Source organism: Pelophylax lessonae, assembly GCF_965119305.1.
Source record: "Pelophylax lessonae genome assembly, chromosome: 5".
Taxonomy (NCBI): domain Eukaryota; kingdom Metazoa; phylum Chordata; class Amphibia; order Anura; family Ranidae; genus Pelophylax; species Pelophylax lessonae.
This window is the reverse complement of record NC_138772.1, coordinates 248,509,700-248,524,768: the sequence shown is the minus strand read 5'-3', so window position 1 is coordinate 248,524,768 and position 15,069 is coordinate 248,509,700. Positions and strand designations below refer to the sequence as shown.

Genomic DNA, 15,069 nt, shown 5'->3' with positions numbered 1-15,069 from the left:
CAAGTTGTTCTCAGCGCTCAGTTCAGAAGCCAGCATCTCTGATGGTATGGGGTTGCATGAGTGCATGTGGCATGGGCAGCTTACACATCTGGAAAGGAACCATCAATGCTGAAAGGTATATCCAAGTTCTAGAACAACATATGCTCCCATCCAGATGTTGTCTCTTTCAGGGAAGACCTTGCATTTTCCAACATGACAATGCCAGACCACATACTGCATCAATTACAACATCATGGCTACGTAGAAGAAGGATCCGGGTACTGAAATGGCCAGCCTGCAGTCCAGATCTTTCACCCATAGAAAACATTTGGCGCATCATAAAGAGGAAGATGCAACAAAGAAGACCTAAGACAGTTGAGCAACTAAAAGCCTGTATTACAACATTCCTATTCCTAAACTTGAGCAACTTGTCTCCTCAGTCCCCAGACGTTGGCAGACTGTTATAAAATGAAGAGGGGATGCCCCACATGGCCTTGTCCCAACGTTTTGGAGATGTGTTGATGCCATAAAATTTAAAATCAATTTACTTTTCCCTTAAAATTATACATTCTCTCAGTTTAAACATTTGATATGTCATCTATGTTGTATTCTGAATAAAATATGGAAATTTGAAACTTCCACATCATGGCATTCTGTTTTTATTCACAATTTGTACAGTGTCCCAACTTTTTTGGAATCGGGTTTGTGTGTGTGTATATATATATATATATATATATATATATATATATATATATATATAGTAACATGGGGGACCATTAGCTCAGTGGCAGATGCGTTTTTCCAGTGATTCACTGTAGTCAGGACTGCGGTTTAAGGGCATGGCAGCCCATTTTTATTAAAAGGCAAAAATAAGCAGTCGGTAACAACATAATTTCCCACGCAGGGGTTCTTCTCCAGTAAATATGTATCAAACTAAAAAAATGCTAGCCCACCTGGCTCTCTCGCTGTAGCAGTACCTCTGCTCTTGGTGCTGGTCACACAGACCATGGACTCTCTGAAGCTGACAGCTTCACTGTGGCCTTGGTCCTCAGGCTGTCTCCTGTCTCCTCAGACACACACACACGTGCTCTGGCTGCCACCTGCAGCCACTGACTCCCCATGAACAGACCGCCTGTCTGTTGGATGAAGCAGTCTCCAACTGGGAGCCCTGATGTCTTCCTAGACCTTCATTATAAGGGCTGTGTGCATCTGACTCAGAGCACACACCCCGTTGATCATCAACAAAACATGGACACAGAGTTGGAGATTCCGTCCCTCCCAAGACACTCTGAAATCTCCAAACTACAGAGCCCCATCCAGGTATACCAAAACCTGGAGAAAGCTGCAAAAGCAGTTTTCTCCAATGCACATCTATGCTCTGTAGTCCTGCACAGAGCAAATGTGCACACTCTGTGTCCTTTAAATTACCATTTTCACCGTGACAGAGTCTTGACCTGTCACTATATATATATATATATATATATATATACTGTATGTATATGTATATATAATATATATATGTATATATAATATATATATATTTATGTGTGTGTATATATGTATGTATATATATATATTATGTGTATGTATACGTATATAATATATATATAAATATAAACTGCTAAATACCTTTTCTCATCAGCAGTATATGGCAGTTCTGTGACTTCTATCAGCGCCTGGATAAAGCTTGTAGGAGAAGTTTTCATACTGCACTGGCTGTCCTGTCAGGATGCAGGACCGCTGGCCCTCAGGACAGTGCTGATTGGCCCTGTGCTGATCACCTGCACTCTCCGAAGAAAAAACTCTCCAGCAATACACACCAAACTGAGCATGTGCAGTCTGACTCCATTTACTATGTCTTATCCAGACATGTTTTGGGAGTAATGCAAGAAGGGGGAGGATCTGTGCATACAGGACCAAACAGATTTTTTACACAATGCAGAGGATTAACCCCTTAGGTTCCACAGTGAGTATAGCAAGAACGCTTTACTGCATATACAGACTTATTTTACTGTTGTGGGTTTAGTAACACTTTGTGTAACTAAGTAAAGGCAAAACATATTACACAAGGTTCCTTTCTCATATATATATTGGCAGATAAAGGTTAAAGTAGCAAAGTATTAGGCCCCTTTCACACGGCGCCTCCGCTTAATGCGATCAGCTTTTTAAGCGGGGGGTCACTCCGCTGATCCTCGCTGAGCAGGCGGATGACCCACTCTCCTCTATGGGGAAATCGGTTGAAATTAAACTGCCTGTCTATTTTCATCTGATCTGCCAGACGGATGGAAAATAGGACCACCATCTGTCTGGATTTTGCGGGCAAGATCAGATCAGGTAGTGGCGGGTGTTAGGGGACATGTGTCCGCTGACATCCGTCAATCCTTAGGGGAGACCGCAAGGTCCGATTAGGTCCACCAATAAAAACTGACAGACATGCCCAATCGGACAGCCCGTGTGAAAGGGCCCTTAAAGAGGAGAGGTATTTCTGTTTAACGGTGCATCACTTTTTACTTTCCACAGTTCTTTGAATACACATCGTACAATGAAATTCGATACAACACTCGCCAGCCTGAAGGATGTGCAGCAGTAGATCAAGACTCTGATCACTTGACAATGTATTTATGTCGAGAAAACGGCCAAGAAGTGCCTGAAAACCAGAAGTTTATTTTCAGAGAGGTATGTTTTTTTTTTTTAAGCCAAATTTGTAAGAGTGACAACCTCTTTTTTTTTTAGCTCACTCTTGCTCAAAGCATAAAGGTGAAAGTTTTAAGGTTTGTAAAAGGTATGCTTTAGGACTCGTGGACACTGCAGCTGTAAAAAGCTGCCTCTACAGGCATTCTGACAAATTATGTTTGCAACGGTGGTTGCTACGGGCAACAAATGGACATTTACCCAAGAAAAAGTATGTTTCTCTATCGTCCATCGACAGACGCAGCCTCATCTTCATGAGCTGAGTAGGTTATGCTGCCACCTGCAGAAGTCGTCTAGGCAGTACGTTAGTACAAAGTTTTTAACATATCTACGCCCACAGGGCTGTCCCTCCAGGCATAACCCCCACTGCCACAGCCCAGCACATCAGTTTGTTTCTGCCTAGAGGAGGAGTAGGACCTAGGTTTCCTGCTGGGACTCCGGTCTCAGTTTTTTTATTCTTTTCAGAATATTTTCTTATTATTTCTCTTTACTCACTTGCTAGCTTGTTTCAGGGAAGACTTTTCCTGGTGATCTACAAGCAATTTTGCCGACTGGGGCTTTGCACTGGATAATCTAGATCCTTATGATCCCCCCAGCCTGGCCTATGAGCGTGAGCAGATTATAGTCCTGACCTAGGCCTAGCCATGACGGTGCCCCTTTTCCAGATGGGTACAAGCCTGGACTGCCCTGAGTCAGAGCGTACCCCTCGGCTGGCAGCACCCCCACTTCGGGTGGGAGGCAGTCTTCCCAGAGCGGAGCCCACCCGGTTCATGGTATGGTGAGTAAATGTGCCCCCCTTGCCCCTGCTGGCCTTGGGGGTGCTCTCCTGGGGATAATGGAATTTGTGCCTCCCAAGAGATCCCCCTGGCCTGCCTGGTCTGTGTGTCCTACCCTCCCCCCTTCCCTGTCCCTGCGGTGGCTGTGTGTCTGGAGCGCCTGGCACCCTGGGGGGGGGGGAGTGACATGGTACCTTGGGCTTGCTGGTCCCTGTTGTGGTTCCTGAGGCCTTCATGTGTCGGTCCCTGGCCGCATGGTTCGCCGTGGGCGCCGCCATTTTAAGTGTGGGCAATGTGAATTTTTCCCCATAGACTTGTATGGGGCAGCCATTTTCCCTGAGCTTCCTATTGATCTGTATGGGCCTCCATTTTTCTGTAGCCCCTGTGCTATACTGAGCAGTCTGTCCTTTCTCAGGTGACATCACTTCCTGTGCATTTGTTTCCTGCTGCTGACCGAGGTCACTTCCTGTCATTCTCTCCATGCTGCTGGAACAATCAGGAGGACGGTTTTTCTGAGGTGGTACAGTACTTGGGGTCCCTGCAGACATATCCCTGCACATTCTGCTGTCAGTTTAGTTAAAAGGGGTTTCCTGCAGACCGCTGCGATCGGTGGTGGATACCGCAATTGGCTCTCTTAAAGCGACAGTACTCCGTTTTTTTCAGTTTGCAATATGGAGTCCCAAACTGTGCAGTCACCCTCAGACCCACTCTGTGCAACTCCCAGAAAGTCCAGATCGCAGTCGCTGGCCGTGATTTAAGGAACTTTGGAATGCCTGGCGACTAAAATTAATTTAGTCATGAAAAAGGTTAATAGCCGAAAACGGCCGCTGTCTTCTCCATCTATGGAGGTGTCCTCTGATTCAGAGGCTGATGTGGTCACCCCGGACATCCCCCTACCTGAGGGGTCCCTGTCCTCACTCCGGTGGTGAAGAGTACCTGTCCTCTTCAGCTTTAGCGCGGAAACGCGCTTTAGTGGAAGCCCTAAATATTTCCGTACAGGATACTTGAAAATTGGCTGATGAGCCCATGCCGGCAGGGATGCAGGTGGCTTTGGCTCTCAGAAGTGGCAGCTCGTTAAGCACGTGTTAGTAGTGCCGAAACGCTTTAAACGCCGGTACCCTTTTGCTGAAAAGTCCTCCAACCGTTGGACGGTGCCACCTAAAGTGGACCATACTGTCTCCAAATTAAAAAAATCTACCCTTGTGCCTGTGGAAGATTCCCCGGTCTTTACGGATCCAGGGGACACAAGGGTGAAATCTCTTTCCCGCCATTTTCACGTGCTGGTGGGTTCCATTTTGAAACCGGTTTTTGTGTCTGTTAATCTCACAGACGGTGACGGAATGGATAAGGGGTTTGTGGGAGTCTTTGGACCCCAAGACTGTTCCTCCGTAACAGCTGGAACTGTTGGACCAGGTGATCCAGGCTCTGGTGTTCCTGTGTGATGCGTCTATGGATGCGGCTCCCCTGGTGGCCAGGGTTTTGGCCGTGGGCATTGTTTTAAGGCGCATGGCTTGGCTAAAGTGCTGGTCGGCTGACAAAAGTTCTAAGAAAGCCCTAGCTGATCTCCCCTTTCTGGGAGAGCGTTTGTTTGGCGACTTATTAGATGAGTTGATTAAGGGCATAACTGGCGGGAAGAGTGCTCTTCTTCCTCAATTCTCTAAGGGTAAGACACCCCGTACTAAGCGGGGTCACTCCTTTTCTGCTCACAAGTGTTTTTTTCGTGCCTCCGGGGGACAAGAAAAAGGTAAGCTGTTCAGAGCTTCTGGAGAAGCTAAAAAGCATTGGGGCAAGCCCAAGGCCGGTCAGTCCGGTCCTGCTGACAAGTCCTCTTCAGCATGAAGGGGCGCCCTCACCCGTCTCAGGGGTTGGGGGGCAGCTGTGCTTCTTTCAGGAACCATGGACTTTCTTAATTCAGGACAATTGGGTTCGAAAACTGATTTGCTCCGGGTACAAGATCGAATTCTGGTCCGGCCAGGGGACAGATTTTTTCAGTCAAATCTTCATCTGTCTCCGGAGCGTTTGAAAGATTTGCGCGTGGCTGTGAGAGATCTCCTGGCTCAAGGGGTGATTGTACCGGTTCCTCCGCAGGAACGCTCTTAAGGTTTCTATTCAAAGCTGTTCACAGTGCCTAGGAAGGAGGGCAAGGTGCGTCCAATCCTGGACCTCAAGGCTCTGAACCACTTTGTGCAGGTGCAGAAGTTTCGAATGGAATCCATTCAGTCAGTGGTGGAATCAGGGGGATTTTCTGGCCTCCATTGATCTCAAAAAATGCGTATCTCCACGTCCCCATATTAGAGGGACATCAACGATTACTCCGCTTTGCGGTGGCAGAGGACACTTTTAATTTGTGCTGTTACCCTTTGGTCTCCCTTGGCTCCCAGAGTTTTTACCAAGGTCCTAACCCCTGTGCTAGCCTTGTTGTGTCGACGAGGTATCTCCATTATGGGATATCTGGACGATCTCCTGTTGCGAGCAGTCTCCTATTCGGATCTGCTGGACAACATCTCTATCACCATTCAGACCCTTCAAGAATTCGGGTGGACGATCAATTAAAAAAAATCTACCCTGACACCGTCCGGCGGGTCACTTATCTGGGGCTGATCCTCGACTCTGCTCTAGCAAGGGTCTTCCTTCCCTTGGACAAGCTTCAGAAGTTGCACAGGGCGGTCCGGTTGCTGATGGAGACCGATCAGTCCTCCTTGCGGGCCTGCATGAGGGCTCTGGGTCTGATGGTTTCGACCTTCGAAGCAGTCCCATTTACTCAGTCTCACACGAGACGGTTGCAGAAGAAGATTCTGACAAAATGGAACAGGGATCCTCGGTTGTTTTACGAAGTTGTCTCTCTCTTGGTGGCTCTATTCACTTGTTCTGTGCCAGGGCAGGTCCTTCCTGCCGGTGTTTTGACGGTGGTCACCACGGATGCCAGCCTTTCAGGCTGGGGTGGAGTTCTGGGGAAGCTCTGTGGCCAGGGGACTTGGACGATGGAAGAGTCTTCCTTGCCTATCAGTATTCGGGAGCCGAGAGCCATCAAGCCCTGTCTGCTTCACTTGACGAGTCAGCTATGCGGCTCTCCGGTTCGGGTTCAGTCGGACAATGCCACAGCTGTGGTTTACATCTATCATCAAGGGGGCACCAAGAGTGTCCTGGCGGCCAATGAAGTGGCCGAGATTCTAGTGTGGGCGGAACACAATGTTCCGCTCTCTCCGCAGTCCACATGCTGGGTGTGGAGAATTGGCAGGCGGATTACCTGAGTCATCAGGTGTTGGATCAGGGGGAATGGTACCTTCATCCGGAGGTGTTTCATCACTTGTGTGTCCGGTGGGGGACTCCAGAGGTGGATCTGTTTGTGTCTCGAATCAACAGGAAAGTTCAGAGGTTTGTGGCCAGGTCTCAGGATCCTCTGGCCGACGCCACAGACGCTCTGGTGGCTCCTTGGAATCAGTATCACCTGATATATGCCTTCCCTCCGCTCATTCTCCTGCCGAGGTTTCTTCGCCGGGTGGCGATGGAAGGCATTCCGGTCGTTCTGGTGGCACCAGACTGGCCTCAGCCATCCTGGTATGCAGAGCTGGTAAAAATGGTCATAGATCCTCCATGGCGTCTTCCTCTGTGGGAAGATCTACTATCTCAAGGACCGATCTTTCATCCTTCTTAACGATCGCTGGCTTTACCGGCTTGGCTGTTGAAAGCAAGGTGTTGAGGGATAGCGGTCACTCTGAATCGGTGATTCCTACCCTTTTAAAGGCCAGGAAGTGGACATCTATGAAGATCTATCATCGTAGGTGGAAAGTGTGCATTTCATGGTGTTAGTCGCTGCAGCTGCCCCCTTGCTTGTTCTCTATAGCTAGGGTTTTGGCCTTTTTACGGAAAGGGGTTGAGCAGCGCTTGGCGTTGGGCACTATCAAGGGCCTGGTCTTGACCTAGTCTATTTACTTCCAATGTCTGTTGGCTACTGATAGTCTGATTCGCACTTTCATTCAGGGGGTGCGTCATCTGTCTCCTCCGAGGAGATCCCCGTTACCTCCATGGGATCTTAATCTGGTTTTGTCTGTTCTTCAGAAGCCTCCTTTTGAGAATACTAGGGATATTTTTCTGCTTTCTTTGTCTTAGAAGGTTGCCTTCCTAGTGGCTATCATTAAGCTGGTGTCGGACTTTCACCTAAATGAGGACATTGTGTTGCCTTCCTTATGTCCTAAGCCTAAACATCCCAAGGAAGTTGCTTGCACTCTCTGGATGTGATTCGGGCGATAAGGGTTTATCTGACAGTTACTGAGTCCTTCAGGAAGTCCAACTCTTTTTCCTTCCGGACAGTCCTCATGAAGTTTTGGCTGCGTCCACTGCTACCATCTCGAGATAGATCAGGCAGACGGTTTTTCAGGCTTATTTGATCAAGGGTCAGGTTCCTTTCCCTGTGAATGCACATTTTACTAGAGCGCTGAGTGCCTCTTGGGCTTTACGCCACCAGACCTCTGTTATACAAGTTTGTAAGGCAGCGACTTGGTCGTCTGTGCACACCTTTACAAAATGTGGCTTTGTTGGCTTCTTCGGAGGCCTCTTTTGGCCGCAAGGTTTTGCAGGCTACTGTTTCATAAGAGAATGTTTTTTTATTATTCTCTTGGGGTTTTTTGCCTGGGTGAGCTCCTGCTGTTTGGTTGAGCTCCATTTTGCCCGGTTGGCTAGGTTTAGCCTATTGGAGTTGACATTACGTTTTTCCAACCCCTCATTCCTATACTGTTTTGGGACATCCCACTCAGCTCATGAAGATGAGGCTGCATCTGTCGATGGACAATGGAGAAAATAAGATTTTTGTAAGATCTTACTGTAAAATCTTTTTCTCTGATGTCTATCGACAGATGCAGTACCCGCCCCTCTAATTGGGGATGGTTCTTTTGTCTTCACTGCTTGACACTAAACTGATGTGCTGGGCTGTGGCAGTGGGGGTTATGCCTGGAGGAACAGCCCCGTGGGCGTGGATATGTTAAAAACATTGTACTAACGTACTGCCTAGACGACTCCTGCAGGTGGCAGCATAACCCACTCAGCTCATAAAGATGGGGCTGCGTCTGTCGATGGACATCAGAGAATACATTTTTACGGTAAGATCTTACAAAAATCATATTTTTCCCAAGTAAATTGCTAGAGAGTTGGAGGAGAAATGCACTGTATTGTACAAAATGACTGTGTCTGCTTTACAGAAATCAGTGCGAGTGCTGATCAAGAGAGCTGTGACCCGGGATGCAAGGATCGGTGTGTCGGAGGTCATGTCTGTACATGTACTGTGAAGGAAAGTGTTGACTGTGCAGTTAATGACAGCAGGACAATTTTCACTAGCCGTATGGTAGATCAGTTGGCTTGGGAAGAAAGAAGTGCAACTGAGTCCCAAGTACAGATGAAGAGAACAGATGTGTGTGTGTGTGTGTGTGTGTATGTCGGTAAACACATTCTGCCACGCAATACCATTCGGGCTGGCTGAGCAGATTTTGTAGCAGCAGCGAAGGGGTTACTGCACCATGCGGGAAAGCGCGTGCTGAAGAGATCTGCCTTACAGAAGGAGCCACTACCAGATAGTGAGCTAGTCTGGAGCCGTGGGCGGCGACTGCCAATCCGAGTGGAGGAAGAGAGCTGAGACATTACTTCCGCTATTTTCTGGTGCCTATGAGGATCCCTGTGGACCAAGGAAGAGGAGTGTTGAAAGCACTGCTGGGGATGGGACCAGTGGAGCAGACGTACACTATGGTATGCCAGGCCAGGGAAACTTATATTTCTGAGGCAAGAGGCACACAGATGGTGCAGGCTGAGTCGCGGCCAGAAGAAGGGCCAGCAATTCCTGCACAGGCAGAACCCGTAGCTCTCAGCAAGGCAGAGGAGGGGAATCAGTGGGCTCTAAAGTGGAAATTTAAAGAGGAGTGGGACTGGGGAACAGAGAAGAGGAGTAGCTCTGCGAGTCCCAGTTCAATCGAAGATGAGACCGAGGAGGCTGTGGTATGCATGCAGTGTGCTAGGAGCTTGTGGTTCTGTGAGGCCTATGCCACAAGGCTCCCAGATTTGTCCCCACCTCTCATCTACACCTAGGCTCGGGATCAAAATGAGGCCTACGCTCATCTTATCAAGAGAGAAGAGACCCTGTATACCCCACCTGGAAGAGGAGACAGGCAGAAACTCCCCAGGTTCTCAAGATGCCAGCGCCTAGTACAGAGGAAGGTGGCCCTGGAGTATGAATAGGACTACCCCTATGCTCCTCGGGAGGTTATGGAAGAGATTGAGACCAAGAGAGAAGAGTGGTGCGATGGGGCGATTTGGGAATTTCTATACATCCCCAAACCGCATGGGAACCAGAAGAGGCCTGCATTGTGGGACACTTTTCTTTCTGTCAAGGCCAACTGGAAGCTAGGGCAGTCTATCTGCATGGACCGTGTGGAAGTTCACCGCCCAAATGGAACAGGCCAGGCTTGGGCTGTTCGTGTTCAGGACCCTACAGGAAAGACGGTCCAGATACCTCATCCCGACTACTACTGTTGAGGATGTAGAATTCCCACCCCTGTAGGGGGGTTGTGTCACAAGGCTGGCAAACCTGGAAGTTTGTTAAAAAGGGGCTGGAGAGCCTGAAGTATCTTGCTGTTGTTGGGTCTGGAAGCCCTATTCCCACATTCCCGTATCCCTTCTATCCTTGCAAGAAGGATTGGGAATCAGCAGAAAAACTACCACTGTGTATTATCATCAAAAAATGGGCCGACCCCCCTAACCCACAAAGACTTCCTGTTCAGAGAACCTAAGACGACACTTAGTTCTGTGCTTTAGTTTCTACAAGAATCCATCTTTACTGGGTGTTCCGTCAAGATCCTTTGGGCCAATGGGCCAGGATCACTAGTTACTATCAGAGACACTTTGTGAAGAAATTTGGGCCAACGGGCCAGGAGAATTGAAGGGCAGCAAAAAAGAGGACCCCTTTACAAAGATACTTTGCTAAAAAGACACTTTCCTGTAAGGCCAGTGGGCCAGTTGAAAGAACTGTATGTTAGTTGCTACCTTAGGAGAGTAGGTAGTGGCTCATTGTCTCTTCACAGATGGGGGATGCTAGCGTAAAAGTCCCCTTGAAGAGATTTGCAAAACCCACAAGTTGGACAAGTTTGCTCAGGCTCCAGCAAAATAGCTTGTCGCAGAAGAAGATATGTAGCCTCGGTGTTACAGAAAGAGTGGACACTGTGAACACCAGTCCGGTGGATTATAGTCAGGCCCACAAGTTCAGAATGAAGAAATACAGAGAGTCAGTGCCTTACTTTCGGAGAGGTAATTTGTATTATTCAGTCAACAAAATGATTCTCAGAAGGAACTGACATGGAGGTGTTAGATAGTTAGCTTGATAGGGTTTGTTATCTCCTTCAGGAATAACAATAGAACGTTGAGTCAATCGCGCCCTTAGGGAGCCTGGACTAATGAAGATCTCTATAAGAATGTCGCCATTAGAGATAAATGTGGTGAGAAGGTCGCCTCTGAGGAGAGGACAGTCTCACCGTGAGTAGGTAACACTATATTAATTTGTACTTAACTCTATTTCCTTTACAGGCTTGCTTAGGACTCCCGGATCTGGATAGGCCTTCCACTATTCAATGCAGACTTCTATACAATGTCCATATTTTATTTAGTTAGCTAGACAGGGTAATGTTTTTATTTACCTATCAAGCAGATTTTTGTTTGGTGGGGGGTGCATTGATTTAAATGCACCTGCTATGTGTACATAAATGTGTGAATATTTGTACAGCAGAGTCATATATGTTTCCACGTAATTTATTGTATCTACTGGCCACATATAGGGTATGCCCCATGGCTCTGTACATTTGTTATTCCCCTTTTCCAAGTTTGTGGGATAGTCCGTGAAATTTTTGTGAGAAAGAATTTTTGTAGGGGCGGCTGCCCAGAGCCAATGAGGACATGGCTAATTTTGGCGGGTGAGTGTAGCACCCTCCTAGGTAGGTGCTAGTGAGAATGTATAGTTTTGAGCCCTGTCTGCTTACCAGAGGGGCTGCAGGTAAATCTATATTATTCTCTGCCTACCAGAGAGCAGGATCGGTTAGTAAGGTCTGCTCATTGTGCTCAGTATGCAATTCATTGTGTCTAGAGAAGTGTTTCACACTGGTCCAATAGGGAGATATGTTGGACAGTGGGAGGAAACCTGACGAATAGATGCTTAGGCTTTGATACGGTCCTGGTGATTGGCAGGGGGCAGGTCACCTTAGTGCATTCTGTGATACTGTATAAAAGTCAGGAGCACATGTGCTGTGAGGTCTTTGGCTGGAGAGCACAGTCCCGGAGGGAGGGGGGCAGCTGCCTCCTCCTCTGTAATAGTGGCATGCGGTCGCAGGAGGTCGTCCTGAAGGCCAGAGGAACGGATGAGAGGAGCTGAACCCAGAGGTCCAAGAGAGCTGACTGAGGGGCAGACACTGGAGACCCTGGGACCACAGTATCGTGAGTACAGGGACTTGTGTCAAGGGGACTGACCTGAGGGGGGCCACCCTACGTGTAGGATAGTCAGTGGATGGGGTCAGCAGGAAAGAGGAAGCTAGTGAGAGTGTCCTGAAGATAATTGCTAGTTCACCCAGTCCATTTTAAATGAGCCTTGGCCTAGAGAAAACGCCTGTGCTTCTGGATCATGTTTAGATATAGCTTCTTTTTTTGGCCTATAGAGTTTTAGCCGGCAACGGCAAATGACACGGTGGATTGTGTTCACTGACAATGTTTTCTGGAAGTATTCCTGAGTCCATGTTGTGATTTCCATTACAGTAGCATTCCTGTATGTGATGCAGTGCCGTCTAAGGGCCCGAAGATCACGGGCATCCAGTATGGTTTTCCAGCCTTGACCCTTACGCACAGAGATTGTTCCACATTCTCTGAATCTTTGGATGATATTATGCACTGTAGATGATGACTTCAAATTCTTTGCAATTTTTCTCTGATAAACTCCTTTCTGATATTGCTCCATTATTTTTTGCCACAGCATTGGGGGAATTTGTAATTCTCTGCCCATATTGACTTCTGAGAGACACTTCCACTCTGAGAGGCTCTTTTTATACCCAATCATGTTGCCAATTGACCTAATAAGTTGTAAATTGGTCCTCCAGCTGTTCCTTATATGTACATTTAACTTTTCCGGCCTCTTATTGCTACCTGTTCGAACTTTCTTGGAATGTGTAGCTCTCATAAAATCCAAAATCAGCCAATATTTGGCATGAAATTTCAAAATGTCTCACTGTCAACATTTGATATGTTATCTATATTATATTGTGAATAAAATATAAGTTTATGAGGTTTGTAAATTAGTCCATTCCTTTTTTACTCACAATTTGTACAGTGTCCCAACTTTTTTGGAATCAGGTTTGTATTCTTAAAATAATATTTCTTATTTTTTTAAATTGTTTTAACTATTTTAAAGGAAAAGTATAGCCAAAGCTTTTTTGGTTATACTTCCCTTTTGTATCACTGGAGTGCAGAATGAACTGCACTCCTGTAACCCATTTTCAGCTTATAGCAGGCTAAAGTCTGCTGTTGGCTGATATCACTGGGCTGGTTCAGATTCTAAAAAGATCACAACCATACGGTCAAGATCCATCTAGCAGCATGTAACGGCACCTGGCTCAGTCTCTCAGCAATCCGCCAAGAGCCTGAGCTATCCCCTCCCACCCACACTACAGCCCAGTGCTCCAGTGAGCACTGGAGGGGCAGAGTGGAGAGCTGGTGACTGACAGCCCTGGCTCTCTGCTCAGAGCGGAGGAGTAGAACTGAGCAATCAGCGGTGTTTAATTGTTTAGTTCTCAGTGCAGAGGTGACGAGAGACAGATGAAGCATCAGATCAATGTTGCATCCACCTAGGTGAGTATAAATGCTTGAGTATTTTTTTACAAAGTTCATACCTCTCTTTTAAATTATTTTGGTGTTTTTTTTTTCTTTACCTTCCCTCTTTTTATATATATTTCTATATGTCTCTCTCTCTCTCTCTCTCTCTCTCTCTCTCATATATAATGTTTTGCAATGCATTGTAGTTTTTGGAAGTGAAAAATGACCTGTTGAGGGGAGTGTTTGGAAAAAAATGCTTGGAAGCACAAATGTATGATAATGCAGCAAAAGATACCTATTTTCAAGATATGATGTTTAGTCTTTCAAAAATAATGACATAATGACAGAAGAGTACATGGGAATTGTAAAAGAATGGTAGCAGTGTGATAAGGGGACAGTGTGATGAGGTGGACACTGTAAAAGGGGTGGGGGGCAGTGTGACAGGAGGGAGGCTGTATGACGAGAGGTATTGTGACGAGGGGGGGGGGCAGAGTGACAGGTGGGGGGGGCAGTGTGATCGTGAGCAGTATGACCGGGAGGGCAGTGTGACAGGTGCGGGGCAATTGTTACACTAGGCGACACAGTATACTCACTCAAGTGCTTGGCACTGCTGAGGCAGTGAATATATTGTTTTCTAGACTACCAGGTAGGAGCAGCCTCAGGGAAGCAACCCTCCTATCTTCCCAGTAGGAGAAGCCTAGAGGCAAGAAAAGAGGCGGAGCTAAGAGCAGAGCCGGCGGTCCTAGACTACGACTGCCAAAAACACCTAGCACCAGGCTGGATGGGAGGGGCGGCAGGGGCAGCGAATAGTGGAACCAATGCTTTGAATTTTTCTCCTGCAGCCGCTGAATGTCTGCTTCTCCTCCCCTCCCTCTGGCATGCATTCAGCGGCTGCAGGAGCAAAATGCAGGGCATCGTTCCACTATATGCCACCACCCCTGCTGCCCCTCTAATTCAAGTTTAGAAAAAATGGGACAAGGGGGCCACACAGGCCCCCTGAAGCATTGGGCCAGGTCGCAATTGTGACCTCTGCAACCCCTATAGTTACATCTCTATTTAAAGACTAAGTTCGTCTTTAGAAACATGCTACAAGTTTATTAAAGTATATGTGAACAGCCCCCTTTGTAAAACAATATTTTCATTTAAAATAAAAATAAATGGCAAAAAGTTTGTATGTGTGTGTGTATGTATATATATATATACACAGTATATATATATATATATATATATATATATATATATATATATACACACATTTTATATATTTTTATATTTATATACAGAGAGAAAAAAAGTATTTGATCCCCTGCTGATTTTGTTTGTTTTTCCACTGACAAAGAAATGATCAGTCTATAATGTTAATGGTAGGTTTTTACAGACAAAAATATCCAGAAAAGCGCATTTTAAAAAAGTTATACATTCATTTGCATTTTAATGAGTGAAATAAGTATTCTATACCAGCCCTCAAAATTCAATGTGAAACTACATCACAGAAGGGTCAGGGCCGCGGATAAGAAGGTATCACTTTTCCTCCTGTAGGCGGTTCAGAAAGCAGGGAGATCAGTGTGGCAGGTGGGCGGTAGCAATTGCTGAGCTCTGCCCTGTGCGGCTCTCCTCTCTGTAGCTAAAAGTTTGTTTCTCTTACGTCCTCCGACAGTCGCCGCCCATTCACACAGTCTTCACATATGGGGTATTGACTTCATCTCCACAGGAGTTTCTAGGCGTAAGACTTGGAAAGAACAATAAATCTACATAGTCCATGTGGGCTGTCCTACTAGTCCAATACCCCCCTGCA

General features: G+C 46.8%; 1 protein-coding gene across 1 annotated transcript in view; it reads left to right on the top strand.

Annotated features, from left to right (window-relative positions):
- Window positions 1-15,069, top strand: part of GALNT12 (polypeptide N-acetylgalactosaminyltransferase 12) — a 585,857-nt gene that overhangs the window by 479,914 nt on the left and 90,874 nt on the right. The window contains exon 9 of the mRNA XM_082258648.1: window positions 2,500-2,655. Within this exon, the coding sequence (XP_082114774.1) occupies window positions 2,500-2,655 (156 nt within the window). The remainder of the gene's footprint in view (window positions 1-2,499; window positions 2,656-15,069) is intronic.